General features: G+C 56.0%; 1 protein-coding gene across 3 annotated transcripts in view; it reads right to left on the bottom strand.

Annotated features, from left to right (window-relative positions):
* Positions 1 to 1581: 1581 nt before the first annotated feature.
* LOC121283188 (carnitine O-palmitoyltransferase 1, liver isoform-like) overlaps positions 1582 to 17765 on the bottom strand; it is a 440711-nt gene continuing 424527 nt past the window's right edge. For all 3 annotated transcript variants that reach the window (XM_041197423.1, XM_041197425.1, XM_041197426.1), the window contains one exon: positions 1582 to 2339. In XM_041197423.1, coding sequence (XP_041053357.1) covers positions 2253 to 2339 — 87 coding nt within the window. In that variant the 3' untranslated portion in view covers positions 1582 to 2252. The remainder of the gene's footprint in view (positions 2340 to 17765) is intronic.

The following is a 17765-nucleotide window of genomic DNA, read 5'->3' as shown; positions in this document are numbered from 1 at the left end:
GCTCTCTCTGACCTCAGCCTCCTACTCTGTTTCAATGAAGTTCAATGCAAAAATCACAGCACAGAATGAGGCTGTTCGGTCCATCAGGTCTGTGCTGGCTCTCTGCAAGAGCAACTGAGCAAGGCCCACTCCCCACTTTATCCCTGCAAATATTTTCCCTACAGATGCTTATCTAATTCCTTTTGAAAGTGAGGACTGATCCTGTCCCCACCACACTCTTAGGCAGGGCACTCCAAATTCTAATCACTTGCTGCATAACAAAGGTTTTTCTCCATTGCTTCTTTTGCCATTTACTTTAAATATGAGTCTTCTGGTTTTGGACTTGTCCACCAATGGGAACAGTTTCTTCCTATCTACTCTGTCCAGAGTAAATAGTGAGAAACTATCAAATCTCCTCTCAACCTTCTCTTCTCCAAATAAACCCCAAAACAGCAGGAACCACACCTTATCCTTTGGTTAGGTACTTTACAGCCTTCTGAACTCAATGTTGAGTTCAGCAATTCCCCATCAAAACTACTGTCCTGTTTATTTTGGATGGTAGCTGTTGAAACTTCTGATTTTCTATTTACACCTTTTCTAAACCTACTTTTGTTCAGAACGTGAATGTTGCTGAAAAGAGAGACGTTGCTGAAGTTTTTCATCTTACACTCATCAAACAAGCACAAGAATGCCACATTTCAAACAATCACAACAATTTACGCTACAGAAGAAAATGGTGCTGATTGGCTGGTAAGTTGGCTCTGATTGGCTGAGGAGTTGCCATGGAGGAAGCAAAGGAAAACAATAGGCTCCTCAAGCGTCCGGATGATTCCAAAAAAGATGCAAGGCTTGAACATATTCCTTTTATTTGCAGAAAATGGGTCCCTGCTGATGACACTTCTAGCAAGTTAAGAAGTCGCCTCAGCAACATGTCTCTGCTCAACAATATTCTTTTCTTTGTTTCTTTACTTGTCCTATTACCATCTTGCTTTTACCTTGCACCATCATTCCTTTTGACATTTAATCTCTCCTTCCTTCCACCCTATCACAGTGCTTCTGTTCTTCCCTACTTTCTGCTTTCCACTCCCTCCATATGAACATAGCAGCAGGAGGAGACTACTTGGCCCTTCAAACCTGCTCTGCCATCCAATAAGATCATGGCTGATGTGATTGTGACTTTAATTCCACTTTCCTGTCTGCCTCGCATAATCCTCGACTCCCTTGTCGATCAAAAATCTGTCTAACTCAGCCTTGAATATATCCAATGACCCAGCCTCCACTGCTCCCTGGGGAAGAGAATTCTAAAGATTATTGACTTTCTAAGAGAAGAAATTCATCCTCATCTCCATCTTAAAAAGGAGACCCCTTATTTCCTATAGTTGTTTAAAACATTTCTAACTTTTCCTAGTCCAAATGACAGGTCAGCAATCTTGCTTTTTATTGGCTGTCTCATTGTTCAGCTACATGTGGAGCCAGACAAGCCTCCTGCCTCCAACTACTCATGATTAAAGTTCAGTTCATGGAGGGTTGGCAACCTGGGGGCAAACGTTGTCACACAGACACCCAACAGCAAGGAGAAATATGGCACCAGTCAGTGGAATATATGGAGCAGTGAGCAATGGTCTCCCAGTTCTTTATTGGTGATACAGTATATACATGTTGAATCACTAAACAGCCAAGATCGCCTGTAGTACTTTGTTATTTAATTCAATCTTTGTACAAAAACTACATCAAATCAATGCTCCTTCATGTTGGTGTCTGGGGAGGGCAGGTTAACTCCTGCTCCTAAATCAGACCCATTCTGTACAAACTCCCAACATAGTGAGCATCAAGTACTGTCATCTGTGATCCAATGGTGCCCTCTGCAGGCCGTGAGGTTTATTAATATTCCAAGTTATATCCTGAGCACCGATTCAGAGACAGACAATTATTAAAAAGATGAGGAAGTTCTCTTTAATCATCTTGATGGAGGGGAGGGGTGGGGGAAAAAAACAATAATTTACAGCAGCTCCCTTACCCTGTGCAATAATCCTGGGCTGAGGCTTCAGATACTGTTTGTAGCAGTTGCCCCGAAACAAGGCAGGACTGCCACTCTCTGAACCTGAGATCAGTCCAGCAGTTGTCAAACACACAGAAACACTCAGCCACAGAAAGATGGGTCAGGGATCCTGGGGAAGCTGTAAATTTGTCACTGTTTAGAATGATGCTCATCATCCTAACCAGTGGGAGAAGTCGCAGGGTCTGGCCCTTCACTGCATTGATTCCAGCTGATGTTACTTGCTGGGCCTCTTATCCAAGTTGAACAGGGTGAGAATGTCGAGCATGGCCTGTCGGAAGTGTTTACCAAACCGATGAGAATCCTAAACAGAAAGGACACCAGTCACATCACTCACACTCAGAGCTCACCCACCTCTTCAACTGGAGCATGCCAATGCCAGCTCCACTGTTTGCAAATTTCACACCACACACCCCAACCCCTAACCCACCAATACATGGGTTAACATCCAAAGGAGAAAGAGCCAGAGAGCAAAAGCCAGAGATCAAGAGACTGAGAGAGAGCGAGAGAGACCGAGAGATCGTGAGAGACCGAGAGACGGAGAGAGAGCGAGAAAGACCAAGAGACAGAGAGAGAGCAAGAGTGAGAGACCGAGAGACACAAAGAGAGAGCAAGAGAGAGCGAGAGAGCAAGAGAGAGCGAGAGAGCAAGAGAGAGCGAGAGAGCTAGAGAGAGCGAGAGAGAGCGAGAGAGAGCGAGAGAGAGTGAGAGAGAGCGAGAGAGAGCGAGAGAGAGCGAGAGACCGCAAGAGATCGAGAGCGAGAGACCGGGAGCGAGAGACCGGGAGCGAGAGACCGGGAGCGAGAGACCGGGAGCGAGAGACCGGGAGCGAGAGACCGGGAGCGAGAGACCGGGAGCGAGAGACCGGGAGCGAGAGACCGGGAGCGAGAGACCGGGAGCGAGAGACCGGGAGCGAGAGACCGGGAGCGAGAGACCGGGAGCGAGAGACCGGGAGCGAGAGACCGGGAGCGAGAGACCGGGAGCGAGAGACCGGGAGCGAGAGACCGAGACACAGAGACCGGGAGCGAGAGACCGAGACACAGAGACCGGGAGCGAGAGACCGGGAGCGAGAGACCGGGAGCGAGAGACCGGGAGCGAGAGACCGGGAGCGAGAGACCGGGAGCGAGAGACCGGGAGCGAGAGACCGAGACACAGAGACCGAGACACAGAGACCGAGACACAGAGACCGAGACACAGAGACCGAGACACAGAGACCGAGACACAGAGACCGAGACACAGAGACCGAGACACAGAGACCGAGACACAGAGACCGAGACACAGAGACCGAGACAGAGAGAAAAACCGAGAGAGAGCGAGAAAGAAAGAGAAACCAAGATCAAGAACGAGAGACCAAGACCGAGAGAAAGCGAGAGACCGAGACCGAGAGAGAGCGAGAGACCGAGAGAGAGCGAGAGACCAAGAGAGAGCGAGAGACCAAGAGAGAGCGAGAGACCGAGACTGAGAGAGAGCAAGAGACAGATGCTGAGAGAGAGCGAGAGACCGAGACCGAGAGAGAACGAGAGACCGAGAGAGAGTGAGAGACCGAGAACGAGAGAGAGCGAGTGACCGAGACTGAGAGAGAGCGAGAGACTGAGAGAGAGCGAGTAACCGAGACCGAGAGAGAGCGAGAGACCGAGAGAGAGGGAAGGACTGAGAGCAAGAGTGAGCAAGAGACTGAGAATGAGACCGAGACCGAGACCGAGAGAGAGCGAGAGACCGAGACCAAGAGAGAGCGAGAGACCCGAGACCGAGAAAGAGTGAGAGACCGAGACCGAGAGAGAGTGAGAGAGAGCGAGAGACCAACACCGAGAGTGAGTGAGAGCGAGAGACTGAGACCAAGAGAGAGCGAGAGACCCAGACCCAGAGTGAGCGAGAGCCCGAGACCAAGAGCGAGAGATCGAGACCGAGAAAGAGCGAGATACCGAGTGAGAGTGAGACCGAGATCGAGAGAGAGCAAGAGACCGAGACCAAGAGAGAGTGAGAGACCGAGACCAAGAGAGAGCGAGAGCCCGAGACCAAAAGCGAGAGACCGAGAGCGAGAGAGAGTGAGAGACCGAGAACGAGAGAGAGCGAGATACCAAGTGAGAGCAAGACCGAGATCGAGAGAGAGCGAGAGACCGAGAGCAAGACAGAGAGCGAGAGACCGAGAGCAAGAGAGAGAGCGAGAAACCGAGAGAGAGCGAGAGACCGAGAGACCGAGAGAGAGCGAGAGACCGATACCGAGACCGAGAGAGAGCAAGTCCGAGACAGAGCGAGAGACCGAGACCGAGAGCGAGAAACCGAGATAGAGCACAAGACCGAGAGTGACTGAGAGACCGAGACCGAGAGAGAGCGAGAGACCGAGACCGAGAGAGAGCAAGAGACCGAGACCGAGAGAGAGCGAGAGACCGAGACCGAGAGTGAGCGAGAGACCGAGACCGAGAGAGAGCGAGAGACCAAGAGAGAGCGACAGACCGAGACCGAGAGAGAGCGAGAGACCGAGACCGAGAGAGCGCGAGAGACCGAGACCGAGAGAGAGTGAGAAACCGAGAGAGAACGACAGAAAGAGTGAGAGACCGATACCGAGACCGAGAGAGAGCGAGTCCGAGACAGAGCGAGAGACCGAGAGCGAGTGAGAGACCGAGAGCGAGTGAGAGACCGAGAGAGCGAGAAACCGAGACCGAGAGTGAGTGAGAGACCGAGACCGAGAGAGAGCGAGAGACCAAGAGAGAGCGACAGACCGAGACCGAGAGAGAGCGAGAGACCGAGACCGAGAGAGAGTGAGAGAGAGCGAGAGACCGAGACCGAGAGAGAGCGAGAAACCGAGAGAGAATGACAGAAAGAGCGAGAGACCGATACCGAGACCGAGAGAGAGCGAGTCCGAGACAGACCGAGAGACCAAGACCGAGAGAGAGCAAGAAACCGAGATCGAGAGAGACTGAGAGACCAATACCGAGACCAAGAGAGAGCGAGTCCGAGACAGAGCGAGAGACCGAGACTGAGAGAGAGCGAGAAACTGAGACCAAGAGAGAGCGAGAGACCGAGAGTGAGTGAGAGACCGAGACCAAGAGAGGGCGAGACACCGAGACCAAGAGAGAACGAGAGACCAAGACCGAGACCGAGCGAGAGACCGATCCGAGACCGAGCGAGAGTCCGAGTCCAAGACCGAGCGAGAGTCCGAGTCCAAGACCGAGCGAGAGTCCGAGTCCAAGACCGAGCGAGAGTCCGAGACCGAGTGAGAGTGAAAGACCGAGACCAAGAGAGAGAGCGAGAGACTGAGACCGAGACAGAGAGAGAGACCGAGACCGCAACAGAGAGACCAAGAGAGAGCAAGAGACAGAGACCGAGAGAGAGCAAAAGACCGAGACCAAGAGAGAGAGAGCGAGAGACTGAGACAAAGAGAGAGAAGGAGAGACCGAGACCGAGACGGAGACAGAGTGAGAGCCTGAGAGAGAGCGAGAGACCGAGACCGAGAGAGAGTGAGTGACCGAGAGCAAGAGAGAGAGAGAGGCCGAGAGAAAGCGAGAGACCAAGACCGAGAGAGAGTGAGAGAGAGCGAGAGACCGAGACCGAGAGTGAGTGAGAGACCAAGAGAGAGCGACAGACCGAGACCGAGAGAGAGCGAGAGACCGAGACCGAGAGAGAGTGAGAAACCGAGAGAGAACGACAGAAAGAGTGAGAGACCGCTACCGAGACCGAGAGAGAGCGAGTCCGAGACAGAGCGAGAGACCGAGAGCGAGTGAGAGACCGAGAGCAAGTGAGAGACCGAGAGAGCGAGAGACCGAGACCGAGAGTGAGTGAGAGACCGAGACCGAGAGAGAGCGAGAGACCAAGAGAGAGAGAGAGACTGAGACCAAGAGAGAGTGAGAGAGAGCGAGAGACCGAGACCGAGAGAGAGAGAAACCGAGAGAGAACGACAGAAAGAGTGAGAGACCGATACCGAGACCAAGAGAGAGCGAGTCCGAGACAAAGCGAGAGACCGAGAGCGAGTGAGAGACCGAGAGCGAGTGAGAGACCGAGAGAGCGAGAGACCGAGACTGAGAGTGAGTGAGAGACCGAGACCGAGAGAGAGCGAGAGACCAAGAGAGAGCGACAGACCGAGACCGAGAGCGAGCGAGAGACCGAGACCGAGAGAGAGTGAGAGAGGGCGAGAGAACGAGAACGAGAGAGAGTGAGAAACCGAGAGAGAACGACAGAAAGAGCGAGAGACCGATACTGAGACCGAGAAAGAGCGAGTCCGAGACAGAGCGAGAGACCAAGACCGAGAGAGAGCAAGAAACCGAGACCGAGAGAGACTGAGAGACCAATACCGAGACCAAGAGGGAGCGAGTCCGAGACAGAGCGAGAGACCGAGACTGAGAGAGAGCGAGAGACCGAGACCGAGAGTGAGAGAGGGCGAGAGAACGAGATCGAGAGAGAGTGAGAAACCGAGAGAGAACGACAGAAAGAGCGAGAGACCGATACCGAGACCGAGAGAGCGAGTCCGAGACAGACCGAGAGACCAAGACTGAGAGAGAGCAAGAAACCGAGAATGAGAGAGACTGAGAGACCAATACCGAGACCAAGAGAGAGCGAGTCCGAGACAGGGCGAGAGACCGAGACAGAGAGAGAGCGAGAAACTGAGACCAAGACAGAGCGAGAGACCGAGAGTGAGTGAGAGACCGAGAGCGAGTGAGAGATCGAGAGAGCGAGAGACCGAGACCAAGAGAGGGCGAGACACCGAGACCAAGAGAGAACGAGAGACCAAGACCGAGAGAGAGCGAAAGACCGAGAGAGAGCGAGAGACCGAGACCGAGAGAGAGCGAGAGACTGAGACCGAGACCGAGCGAGAGACTGAGTCCGAGACTGAGCGAGAGACCGAGTCCAAGACCGAGCGAGAGTCCGAGTCCAAGACCGAGCGAGAGACCGAGTCCAAGACCGAGCGAGAGTCCGAGACCAAGACCGAGCGAGAGTCCGAGTCCAAGACCGAGCGAGAGTCCGAGACCGAGTGAGAGTGAAAGACCGAGACCAAGAGAGAGAGCGAGAGACTGAGACCGAGACAGAGAGAGAGACCGAGACCGCAACAGAGAGACCAAGAGAGAGCAAGAGACAGAGACCGAGAGAGAGCAAAAGACCGAGACCAAGAGAGAGAGAGCGAGAGACTGAGACAAAGAGAGAGAAGGAGAGACCGAGACCGAGACGGAGACAGAGTGAGAGCCTGAGAGAGAGCGAGAGACCGAGACCGAGAGAGAGTGAGTGACCGAGAGCAAGAGAGAGAGAGAGGCCGAGAGAAAGCGAGAGACCGAGACCGAGAGAGAGTGAGAGAGAGCGAGAGACCGAGACCGAGAGTGAGTGAGAGACCAAGAGAGAGCGACAGACCGAGACCGAGAGAGAGCGAGAGACCGAGACCGAGAGAGAGTGAGAAACCGAGAGAGAACGACAGAAAGAGTGAGAGACCGCTACCGAGACCGAGAGAGAGCGAGTCCGAGACAGAGCGAGAGACCGAGAGCGAGTGAGAGACCGAGAGCGAGTGAGAGACCGAGAGAGCGAGAAACCGAGACCGAGAGTGAGTGAGAGACCGAGACCGAGAGAGAGCGAGAGACCAAGAGAGAGAGAGAGACTGAGACCAAGAGAGAGTGAGAGAGAGCGAGAGACCGAGACCGAGAGAGAGAGAAACCGAGAGAGAACGACAGAAAGAGTGAGAGACCGATACCGAGACCAAGAGAGAGCGAGTCCGAGACAGAGCGAGAGACCGAGAGCGAGTGAGAGACCGAGAGCGAGTGAGAGACCGAGAGAGCGAGAGACCGAGACTGAGAGTGAGTGAGAGACCGAGACCGAGAGAGAGCGAGAGACCAAGAGAGAGCGACAGACCGAGACCGAGAGCGAGCGAGAGACCGAGACCGAGAGAGAGTGAGAGAGGGCGAGAGAACGAGAACGAGAGAGAGTGAGAAACCGAGAGAGAACGACAGAAAGAGCGAGAGACCGATACTGAGACCGAGAAAGAGCGAGTCCGAGACAGAGCGAGAGACCAAGACCGAGAGAGAGCAAGAAACCGAGACCGAGAGAGACTGAGAGACCAATACCGAGACCAAGAGGGAGCGAGTCCGAGACAGAGCGAGAGACGGAGACTGAGAGAGAGCGAGAGACCGAGACCGAGAGAGAGTGAGAAACTGAGACCAAGAGAGAGCGAGAGACCGAGAGTGAGTGAGAGACCGAGAGCGAGTGAGAGATCGAGAGACCGAGACCAAGAGAGGGCGAGACACCGAGACCAAGAGAGAACGAGAGACCAAGACCGAGAGAGAGCGAAAGACCGAGAGAGAGCGAGAGACCGAGACCGAGAGAGAGCGAGAGACTGAGACCGAGACCGAGCGAGAGACTGAGTCCGAGACTGAGCGAGAGACCGAGTCCAAGACCGAGCGAGAGTCCGAGTCCAAGACCGAGCGAGAGACCGAGTCCAAGACCGAGCGAGAGTCCGAGTCCAAGACCGAGCGAGAGTCCGAGTCCAAGACCGAGCGAGAGTCCGAGACCGAGTGAGAGTGAAAGACCGAGACCAAGAGAGAGAGCAAGAGACTGAAACCGAGACAGAGAGAGAGACCGAGACCGCAACAGAGAGACCAAGAGAGAGCAGGAGACAGAGACCGAGAGAGTGCAAAAGACCGAGACCAAGAGAGAGAGAGCGAGAGACTGAGACAAAGAGAGAGGAGAGACCGAGACCAAGACGGAGACAGAGTGAGAGCCCGAGAGAGAGCGAGAGACCGAGACCGAGAGAGAGTGAGTGACCGAGAGCAAGAGAGAGCGAGAGGCCGAGAGAAAGCGAGAGACCGAGAGAGAGCAAGAAACCGGGAGAGCGAGAGCGAGAGACCGAGATAGAGCACGGGACCGAGAGTGAGAGAGAGCGAGAGACCGAGACTGAGAGAGAGTGAGAGAGAGCGAGAGACCGAGACCAAGAGTGAGTGAGAGACCGAGACCGAGAGAGAGCGAGAAACCGAGACCAAGAGAGAGAGAGACTGAGACCAAGAGAGAGCGAGAAACCGAGACCAAGAGAGAGCGAGAGACCGAGACCAAGAGAGAGCGAGAGACCGAGACCGAGAGAGAGCGAGAGACCGAGACCGAGAGAGAGCGAGAGACCAAGATCAAGTGAGAGCGAGAGAACGAGACCGAGAGAGAGCGAGAAACCGAGACCGAGAGAGAGCGAGAGACCGAGACCGAGAGAGAGCGAAGACCGAGACAGAGCGAGAGACAGGGACTGACACAGAATGAGAGACCGAGAGAGAGCGAGAGACCGATACCGAGACCGAGAGAGAGCAAGTCCGAGAGAGAGCGAGAGACCGAGACCGAGAGCGAGAAACCGAGATAGAGCACGAGACCGAGAGTGAGGGAGAGACCGAGAGTGAGTGAGAGACCGAGACCGAGAGAGAGCGAGAGACCGAGACCGAGAGAGAGCGAGAGACCGAGACCGAGAGAGAGCGAGAGACCGAGACCGAGAGAGAGCGAGAGACCGAGACCGAGAGAGAGCGAGAGACCGAGACCGAGAGAGAGCGAGAGACCGAGACCGAGAGAGAGCGAGAGACCGAGACCGAGAGAGAGCGAGAGACCGAGACCGAGAGAGAGCGAGAGACCGAGACCGAGAGAGAGCGAGAGACCAAGAGAGAGCGACAGACCGAGACCGAGAGAGAGCGAGAGACCGAGACCGAGAGAGAGTGAGAGAGAGCGAGAGACCAAGACCGAGAGAGAGTGAGAAACCGAGAGAGAACGACAGAAAGAGCGAGAGACCGATACCGAGACCGAGAGAGAGCGAGTCCGAGACAGACCGAGAGACCAAGACCGAGAGAGAGCAAGAAACCGAGACCGAGAGAGACTGAGAGACCAATACCGAGACCAAGAGAGAGCGAGTCCGAGACAGAGCGAGAGACCGAGACTGAGAGAGAGCGAGAAACTGAGACCAAGAGAGAGCGAGAGACCGAGAGTGAGTGAGAGACCAAGAGCGAGTGAGAGATCGAGAGACCGAGACCAAGAGAGGGCGAGACACTGAGACCAAGAGAGAACGAGAGACCAAGACCGAGACCGAGCGAGAGACCGAGTCCGAGACCGAGCGAGAGTCCGAGTCCGAGACCGAGCGAGAGTCCAAGTCCGAGACCGAGCGAGAGTCCGAGTCCGAGACCGAGCGAGAGTCCGAGTCCGAGACCGAGCGAGAGTCCGAGTCCGAGACCGAGCGAGAGTCCGAGTCCGAGACCGAGCGAGAGTCCGAGACCGAGTGACAGCGAAAGACCGAGACCAAGAGAGAGAGTGAGAGACTGAGACCGAGACAGAGAAACCAAGAGAGACCAAGAGACAGAGACCGAGAGAGAGAGCAAAAGACCAAGACCAAGAGACAGAGAGCGAGAGACTGAGACAAAGAAAGAGGAGACCGAGACCGAGACGGAGACAGAGTGAGAGCCCGAGAGAGAGCGAGAGGCCGAGAGAAAGCGAGAGACTGAGACCGAGAGCGAGAGACCGAGACCAAGAGAGAGAGAGACCGAGACCGAGAGAGAGCGAGAGACCGAGACCGAGAAGGAGCGAGAGACCGAGACCGAGAAGGAGCGAGAGACCGAGACCGAGAAGGAGCGAGAGACCGAGACCGAGAGTGAGTGAGAGACCAAGACCGAGAGAGAGCGAGAGACCGATACCGAGAGAGAGCAAGTCCGAGACAGAGCGAGAGACCGAGAGCGAGAAACCGAGATAGAGCACGAGACCGAGAGTGAGTGAGAGACCGAGACCGAGAGAGAGCGAGAGACCGAGACCGAGAGCGAGAGCGAGAGACCGAGACTGAGAGAGAGCGACAGACCGAGACCGAGAGAGAGCGAGAGACCGAGAGCGAGAGTGAGTGAGAGACCGAGACCGAGAGAGAGTGAGAGAGAGCGAGAGACTGAGACCGAGAGTGAGAAACCGAGAGAGAACGACAGAAAGAGTGAGAGACCGATACCGAGACCGAGAGAGAGCGAGTCCGAGACAGAGCGAGAGACCGAGAGTGAGTGAGAGACCGAGAGCGAGTGAGAGACCGAGAGCGAGTGAGAGACCGAGAGCGAGTGAGAGACCGAGAGAGCGAGAGACCGAGACCGAGAGTGAGTGAGAGACCGGGACCGAGAGAGAGTGAGAGACCAAAAGAGAGCGACAGACCGAGACCGAGAGAGAGCGAGAGACCGAGACCGAGAGAGAGTGAGAGAGAGCGAGAGACCGAGACCGAGAGAGAGTGAGAAACCGAGAGAGAATGACAGAAAGAGTGAGAGACCGATACCAAGACCGAGAGAGAGCGAGTCCGAGACAGAGCGAGAGACCGAGAGAGAGCGAGAGACCGAGAGCGAGTGAGAGACCGAGAGAGCGAGAGACCGAGACCGAGAGTGAGTGAGAGACCGAGAGTGAGTGAGAGACCGAGACTGAGAGAGAGCGAGAGATCGAGACTGAGAGAGAGCGAGAAACTGAGACCGAGAGAGCGAGAGACCGAGAGTGAGTGAGAGACCGAGAGCGAGTGAGAGATCGAGAGAGCGAGAGACCGAGACCAAGAGAGGGTGAGACACCGAGACCAAGAGAGAACGAGAGACCAAGACCGAGAGAGAGCGAAAGACCGAGACCGAGAGAGAGCGAGAGACCGAGACCGAGAGAGAGCGAGAAACCAAGACCAAGAGAGAGCGAGAGACCAATACCGAGATTGAGAGAGAGCGAGTCCAAGACACAGCAAGAGACCGAGTCCGTGAGAGAGCGAGAGACCGAGACCAAGAGAGAGCGACAGACCGAGACCGAGAGAGAGCGACAGACCGAGACCGAGAGAGAGCGAGAGACCGAGACCGAGAGACAGTGAGAGAGAGCGAGAGACCGAGACCGAGAGAGAGTGAGAAACCGAGAGAGAACGACAGAAAGAGCGAGAGACCGATACCGAGACCGAGACAGAGCGATTCTGAGACAGACCGAGAGACCAAGACCGAGAGAGAGCGAGAAACCGAGACCGAGAGCGACTGAGAGACCAATACCGAGACCAAGAGAGAGCGAGTCCGAGACAGAGCGAGAGACCGAGACTGAGAGAGAGCGAGAAACAGAGACCAAGAGAGAGCGAGAGACCGAGAGTGAGTGAGAGACCGAGAGCGAGCGAGAGATCGAGAGAGCGAGAGACCGAGACCAAGAGAGGGCGAGACACCGAGACCAAGAGAGAATGAGAGACCAAGACCGAGAGAGAGCGAAAGACCGAGAGAGAGCGAGAGACCGAGACCGAGACCGAGCGAGAGACTGAGTCAGAAACCAAGCGAGAGACCGAGTCCGAGACCGAGCGAGAGACCGAGTCCGAGACCGAGCGAGAGACCGAGTCCGAGACCGAGCGAGAGTCCGAGACCGAGACCGAGCGAGAGTCCGAGACCGAGTGAGAGCGAAAGACCGAGACCAAGAGAGAGAGCGAGAGACTGAGACCGAGACAGAGAGAGAGAACGAGACCGCAACAGAGAGACCAAGAGAGAGCAAGAGACAGAGACCGAGAGAGAGCAAAAGACCGAGACCAAGACAGAGTGAGAGCCCGAGAGAGAGCGAGAGACCGAGACCGAGAGTGAGTGAGAGACCGAGACCGAGAGAGAGCGAGAGACCGAGACCGAGAGAGAGAGCGAGAGACCGAGACCGAGAGAGAGCGAGAGACCGAGACCGAGAGTGAGTGAGAGACCGAGAACGAGAGAGAGCGAGAGACCAAGAGAGAACGACAGAAAGAGTGAGAGACCGATACGGAGACCAAGAGAGAGCGAGTCCGAGACAGAGCGAGAGACCGAGAGCGAGTGAGAGACCGAGAGCGAGAGAGAGCGAGAGACCAAGAGAGAGCGACAGACCGAGACCGAGAGAGAGCGAGAGACCGAAATCAAGTGAGAGCGAGAGACCGAGACCGAGAGAGAGCGAGAGACCGAGACAGAGCGAGAGACCAGGACCGACACAGAGTGAGAGACCGAGAGAGAGCGAGAGACATATACCGAGACCGAGAGAGAGCAAGTCCGAGACAGAGCGAGAGACCGAGACCGAGAGCGAGAAACCGAGATAGAGCACAAGACCGAGAGTGAGTGAGAGACCGAGACCGAGAGAGAGCGAGAGACCGAGACTGAGAGAGAGCGAGAGACCGAGAGCGAGAGACCGAGACCGAGAGTGAGTGAGAGACCGAGAGAGAGCGAGAGACCAAGAGAGAGCGACAGACCGAGACCGAGAGAGAGCGAGAGACCGAGACCGAGAGAGAGTGAGAAACCGAGAGAGAACGACAGAAAGAGTGAGAGACCGATACCGAGACCGAGAGAGAGCGAGTCCGAGACAGAGCGAGAGACCGAGAGTGAGTGAGAGACCGAGAGCGAGTGAGAGACCGAGAGCGAGTGAGAGACCGAGAGCGAGTGAGAGACCGAGAGAGCGAGAGACCGAGACCGAGAGTGAGTGAGAGACCGGGACCGAGAGAGAGCGAGAGACCAAAAGAGAGCGACAGACCGAGACCGAGAGAGAGCGAGAGACCGAGACCGAGAGAGAGTGAGAGAGAGCGAGAGACCGAGACCGAGAGAGAGTGAGAAACCGAGAGAGAACGACAGAAAGAGTGAGAGACCGATACCGAGACCGAGAGAGAGCGAGTCCGAGACAGAGCGAGACACCGAGAGCGAGTGAGAGACCGAGAGCGAGTGAGAGACCGAGAGTGAGAGAGACCGAGACCGAGAGTGAGTAAGAGACCGAGACCGAGAGAGAGCGAGAGACCAAGAGAGAGCGACAGACTGAGACCGAGAGAGAGCGAGAGACCGAGACCGAGAGAGAGTGAGAGAGAGCGAGAGACCGAGACCGAGAGAGAGTGAGAAACCGAGAGAGAACGACAGAAAGAGTGAGAGACCGATACCGAGACCGAGAGAGAGCGATTCCGAGACAGAGCGAGAGACCAAGACCGAGAGAGAGCAAGAAACCGAGACCGAGAGAGACTGAGAGACCAATACCGAGACCAAGAGAGAGCGAGTCCGAGACAGAGCGAGAGACCGAGACTGAGAGAGAGCGAGAAACTGAGACCAAGAGAGAGCGAGAGACCGAGAGTGAGTGAGAGACCGAGACCAAGAGAGGGCGAGACACCGAGACCGAGAGAAAACGAGAGACCAAGACCGAGAGAGAGCGAGAGACTGAGACCGAGACCGAGCGAGAGACCGAGTCCGAGAGTGAGTGAGAGACCGAGACCGAGAGACAGCGAGAGACCAAGAGAGAGCGAGAGACCGAGAGAGAGCGAGAGACCAATACCGAGACCAAGAGGGAGCGAGTCCGAGACAGAGCGAGAAACCGAGACTGAGAGAGAGCGAGAGACCGAGACCGAGAGAGAGTGAGAGAGGGCGAGAGACCGAGACCGAGAGAGAGAGAAACCGAGAGAGAACGACAGAAAGAGTGAGAGACCGATACCGAGACCAAGAGAGAGCGAGTCCGAGACAGAGCGAGAGACCGAGAGCGAGTGAGAGACCGAGAGCGAGTGAGAGACCGAGAGCGAGTGAGAGACCGAGAGCGAGTGAGAGACCGAGAGAGCGAGAGACCGAGACCGAGAGTGAGTGAGAGACCGAGACCGAGAGAGAGCGAGAGACCAAGAGAGAGCGACAGACCGAGACCGAGAGAGAGCGAGAGACCGAGACCGAGAGAGAGTGAGAGAGGGCGAGAGAACGAGACCGAGAGAGAGTGAGAAACCGAGAGAGAACGACAGAAAGAGCGAGAGACCGATACCGAGACCGAGAGAGAGCGAGTCCGAGACAGACCGAGAGACCAAGACCGAGAGAGAGCAAGAAACCGAGACCGAGAGAGACTGAGAGACCAATACCGAGACCAAAAGAGAGCGAGTCCGAGACAGAGCGAGAGACCAAGACTGAGAGAGAGCGAGAAACTGAGACCAAGAGAGAGCGAGAGACCGAGAGTGAGTGAGAGACCGAGAGCGAGTGAGAAATCGAGAGAGCGAGAGACCGAGACCAAGAGAGGGCGAGACACCGAGACCAAGACCGAGAGAGAGCGAAAGACCGAGAGAGAGCGAGAGACCGAGAGAGAGCGAGAGACCGAGACCGAGAGACTGAGACCGAGACCGAGCGAGAGTCCGAGTCCAAGACTGAGCGAGAGTCCGAGACCGAGTGAGAGCGAAAGACCGAGACCAAGAGAGAGAGCGAGAGACTGAGACCGAGACAGAGAGAGAGACCGAGACCGCAACAGAGAGACCAAGAGAGAGCAAGAGACAGAGACCGAGAGAGAGCAAAACACCGAGACCAAGAGAGAGAGAGCGAGAGACTGCGACAAAGAGAGAGGAGAGACCGAGACCGAGACGGAGACAGAGTGAGAGCCCAAGAGAGAGCGAGAGACCGAGACCGAGAGAGAGTGAGTGACCGAGAGCAAGAGAGAGCGAGAGGCCGAGAGAAAGCGAGAGACCGAGACCGAGAGAGAGACCGAGAGAGAGCAAGAAACCGGGAGAGAGAGAGCGAGAGACCGAGATAGAGCACGAGACCGAGAGTGAGAGAGAGCGAGAGACCGAGACCGAGAGAGAGCGAGACACCGAGACCGAGAGTGAGTGAGAGATCGAGACCAAGAGAGAGCGAGAAACCGAGACCAAGAGAGACTGAGAGAGCGATACTGAGAGAGAGCGCGAAACCGAGACCGAGGGAGAGCGAGAAACCGAGACCAAGAGAGAGCGAGAGACCGAGACCGAGAGAGAACGAGAGACCGAGATCAAGTGAGAGCGAGAGACCGAGACCGAGAGAGAGCGAGAAACCGAGACCGAGAGAGAGCGAGAAACCGAGACCGAGAGAGAGCGAGAAACCGAGAGCGAGAAACCGACACCGAGAGAGAGCGAGAGACCAAGACCGAGAGAGTGAGAGAGAGCGAGAGACCGAGACCGAGAGAGTGAGAGACTGAGAGAGAGCGAGAGAGAAAGCGAGAGACCTAGACCGAGAGAGAGCGAGAGACCGATACCGAGAGCGAGAGACCGAGAGAGAGAGAGAGAGCGAGAAACCGAGAGAGAGCGGGAAACTGAGAGAGCGAGAAACCGAGAGAGAGAGCAAGACCAAGAGAGAGAGAGCGAGAGATCGAGAGAGCGAGAGAGTGAGACACCGAGACTGAGAGAGAGCGAGAGACCGAGAGAGAGTGAGAGACTGAGAGAGAGAGAGACCGAGAGCGAGCGAGAGACCGAGAACGAGCGAGAGACCGAGAGCGAGCGAGAGACCGAGAGCGAGCGACAGACCGAGAGCGAGTGAGAGACCGAGTCCAAGAGAGAACGAGAGACCAAGACGGAGAGAGAGCGAAAGACCGAGAGAGAGCGAGAGACCGAGAGAGAGAGAGAGACCGAGAGAGAGCGAGAGACCGAGAGAGAGCGAGAGACCGAGACCAAGAGCGAGAGACCGAGACCAAGAGAGAGCAAGAAACCGAGACCAAGACCGAGCGAGAGACTGAGTCCGAGACCGAGCGAGAGTCCGAGTCCGAGACCGAGCGAGAGTCCGAGTCCGAGACCGAGCGAGAGTCCGAGTCCGAGACCGAGCGAGAGTCCGAGTCCGAGACCGAGCGAGAGTCCGAGTCCGAGACCGAGCGAGAGTCCGAGTCCGAGACCGAGCGAGAGTCCGAGTCCGAGACCGAGCGAGAGTCCGAGACCGAGTGACAGCGAAAGACCGAGACCAAGAGAGAGAGTGAGAGACTGAGACCGAGACAGAGAAACCAAGAGAGACCAAGAGACAGAGACCGAGAGAGAGAGCAAAAGACCAAGACCAAGAGACAGAGAGCGAGAGACTGAGACAAAGAAAGAGGAGACCGAGACCGAGACGGAGACAGAGTGAGAGCCCGAGAGAGAGCGAGAGGCCGAGAGAAAGCGAGAGACTGAGACCGAGAGCGAGAGACCGAGACCAAGAGAGAGAGAGACCGAGACCGAGAGAGAGCGAGAGACCGAGACCGAGAAGGAGCGAGAGACCGAGACCGAGAAGGAGCGAGAGACCGAGACCGAGAAGGAGCGAGAGACCGAGACCGAGAGTGAGTGAGAGACCAAGACCGAGAGAGAGCGAGAGACCGATACCGAGAGAGAGCAAGTCCGAGACAGAGCGAGAGACCGAGAGCGAGAAACCGAGATAGAGCACGAGACCGAGAGTGAGTGAGAGACCGAGACCGAGAGAGAGCGAGAGACCGAGACCGAGAGCGAGAGCGAGAGACCGAGACTGAGAGAGAGCGACAGACCGAGACCGAGAGAGAGCGAGAGACCGAGACCGAGAGTGAGTGAGAGACCGAGACCGAGAGAGAGTGAGAGAGAGCGAGAGACTGAGACCGAGAGTGAGAAACCGAGAGAGAACGACAGAAAGAGTGAGAGACCGATACCGAGACCGAGAGAGAGCGAGTCCGAGACAGAGCGAGAGACCGAGAGTGAGTGAGAGACCGAGAGCGAGTGAGAGACCGAGAGCGAGTGAGAGACCGAGAGCGAGTGAGAGACCGAGAGAGCGAGAGACCGAGACCGAGAGTGAGTGAGAGACCGGGACCGAGAGAGAGTGAGAGACCAAAAGAGAGCGACAGACCGAGACCGAGAGAGAGCGAGAGACCGAGACCGAGAGAGAGTGAGAGAGAGCGAGAGACCGAGACCGAGAGAGAGTGAGAAACCGAGAGAGAATGACAGAAAGAGTGAGAGACCGATACCAAGACCGAGAGAGAGCGAGTCCGAGACAGAGCGAGAGACCGAGAGCGAGCGAGAGACCGAGAGCGAGTGAGAGACCGAGAGAGCGAGAGACCGAGACCGAGAGTGAGTGAGAGACCGAGAGTGAGTGAG

This window comes from Carcharodon carcharias, chromosome 10 (assembly GCF_017639515.1).
Source record: "Carcharodon carcharias isolate sCarCar2 chromosome 10, sCarCar2.pri, whole genome shotgun sequence".
Classification (NCBI taxonomy): domain Eukaryota; kingdom Metazoa; phylum Chordata; class Chondrichthyes; order Lamniformes; family Lamnidae; genus Carcharodon; species Carcharodon carcharias.
This window is presented reverse-complemented; position numbering and strand designations above follow the sequence as displayed.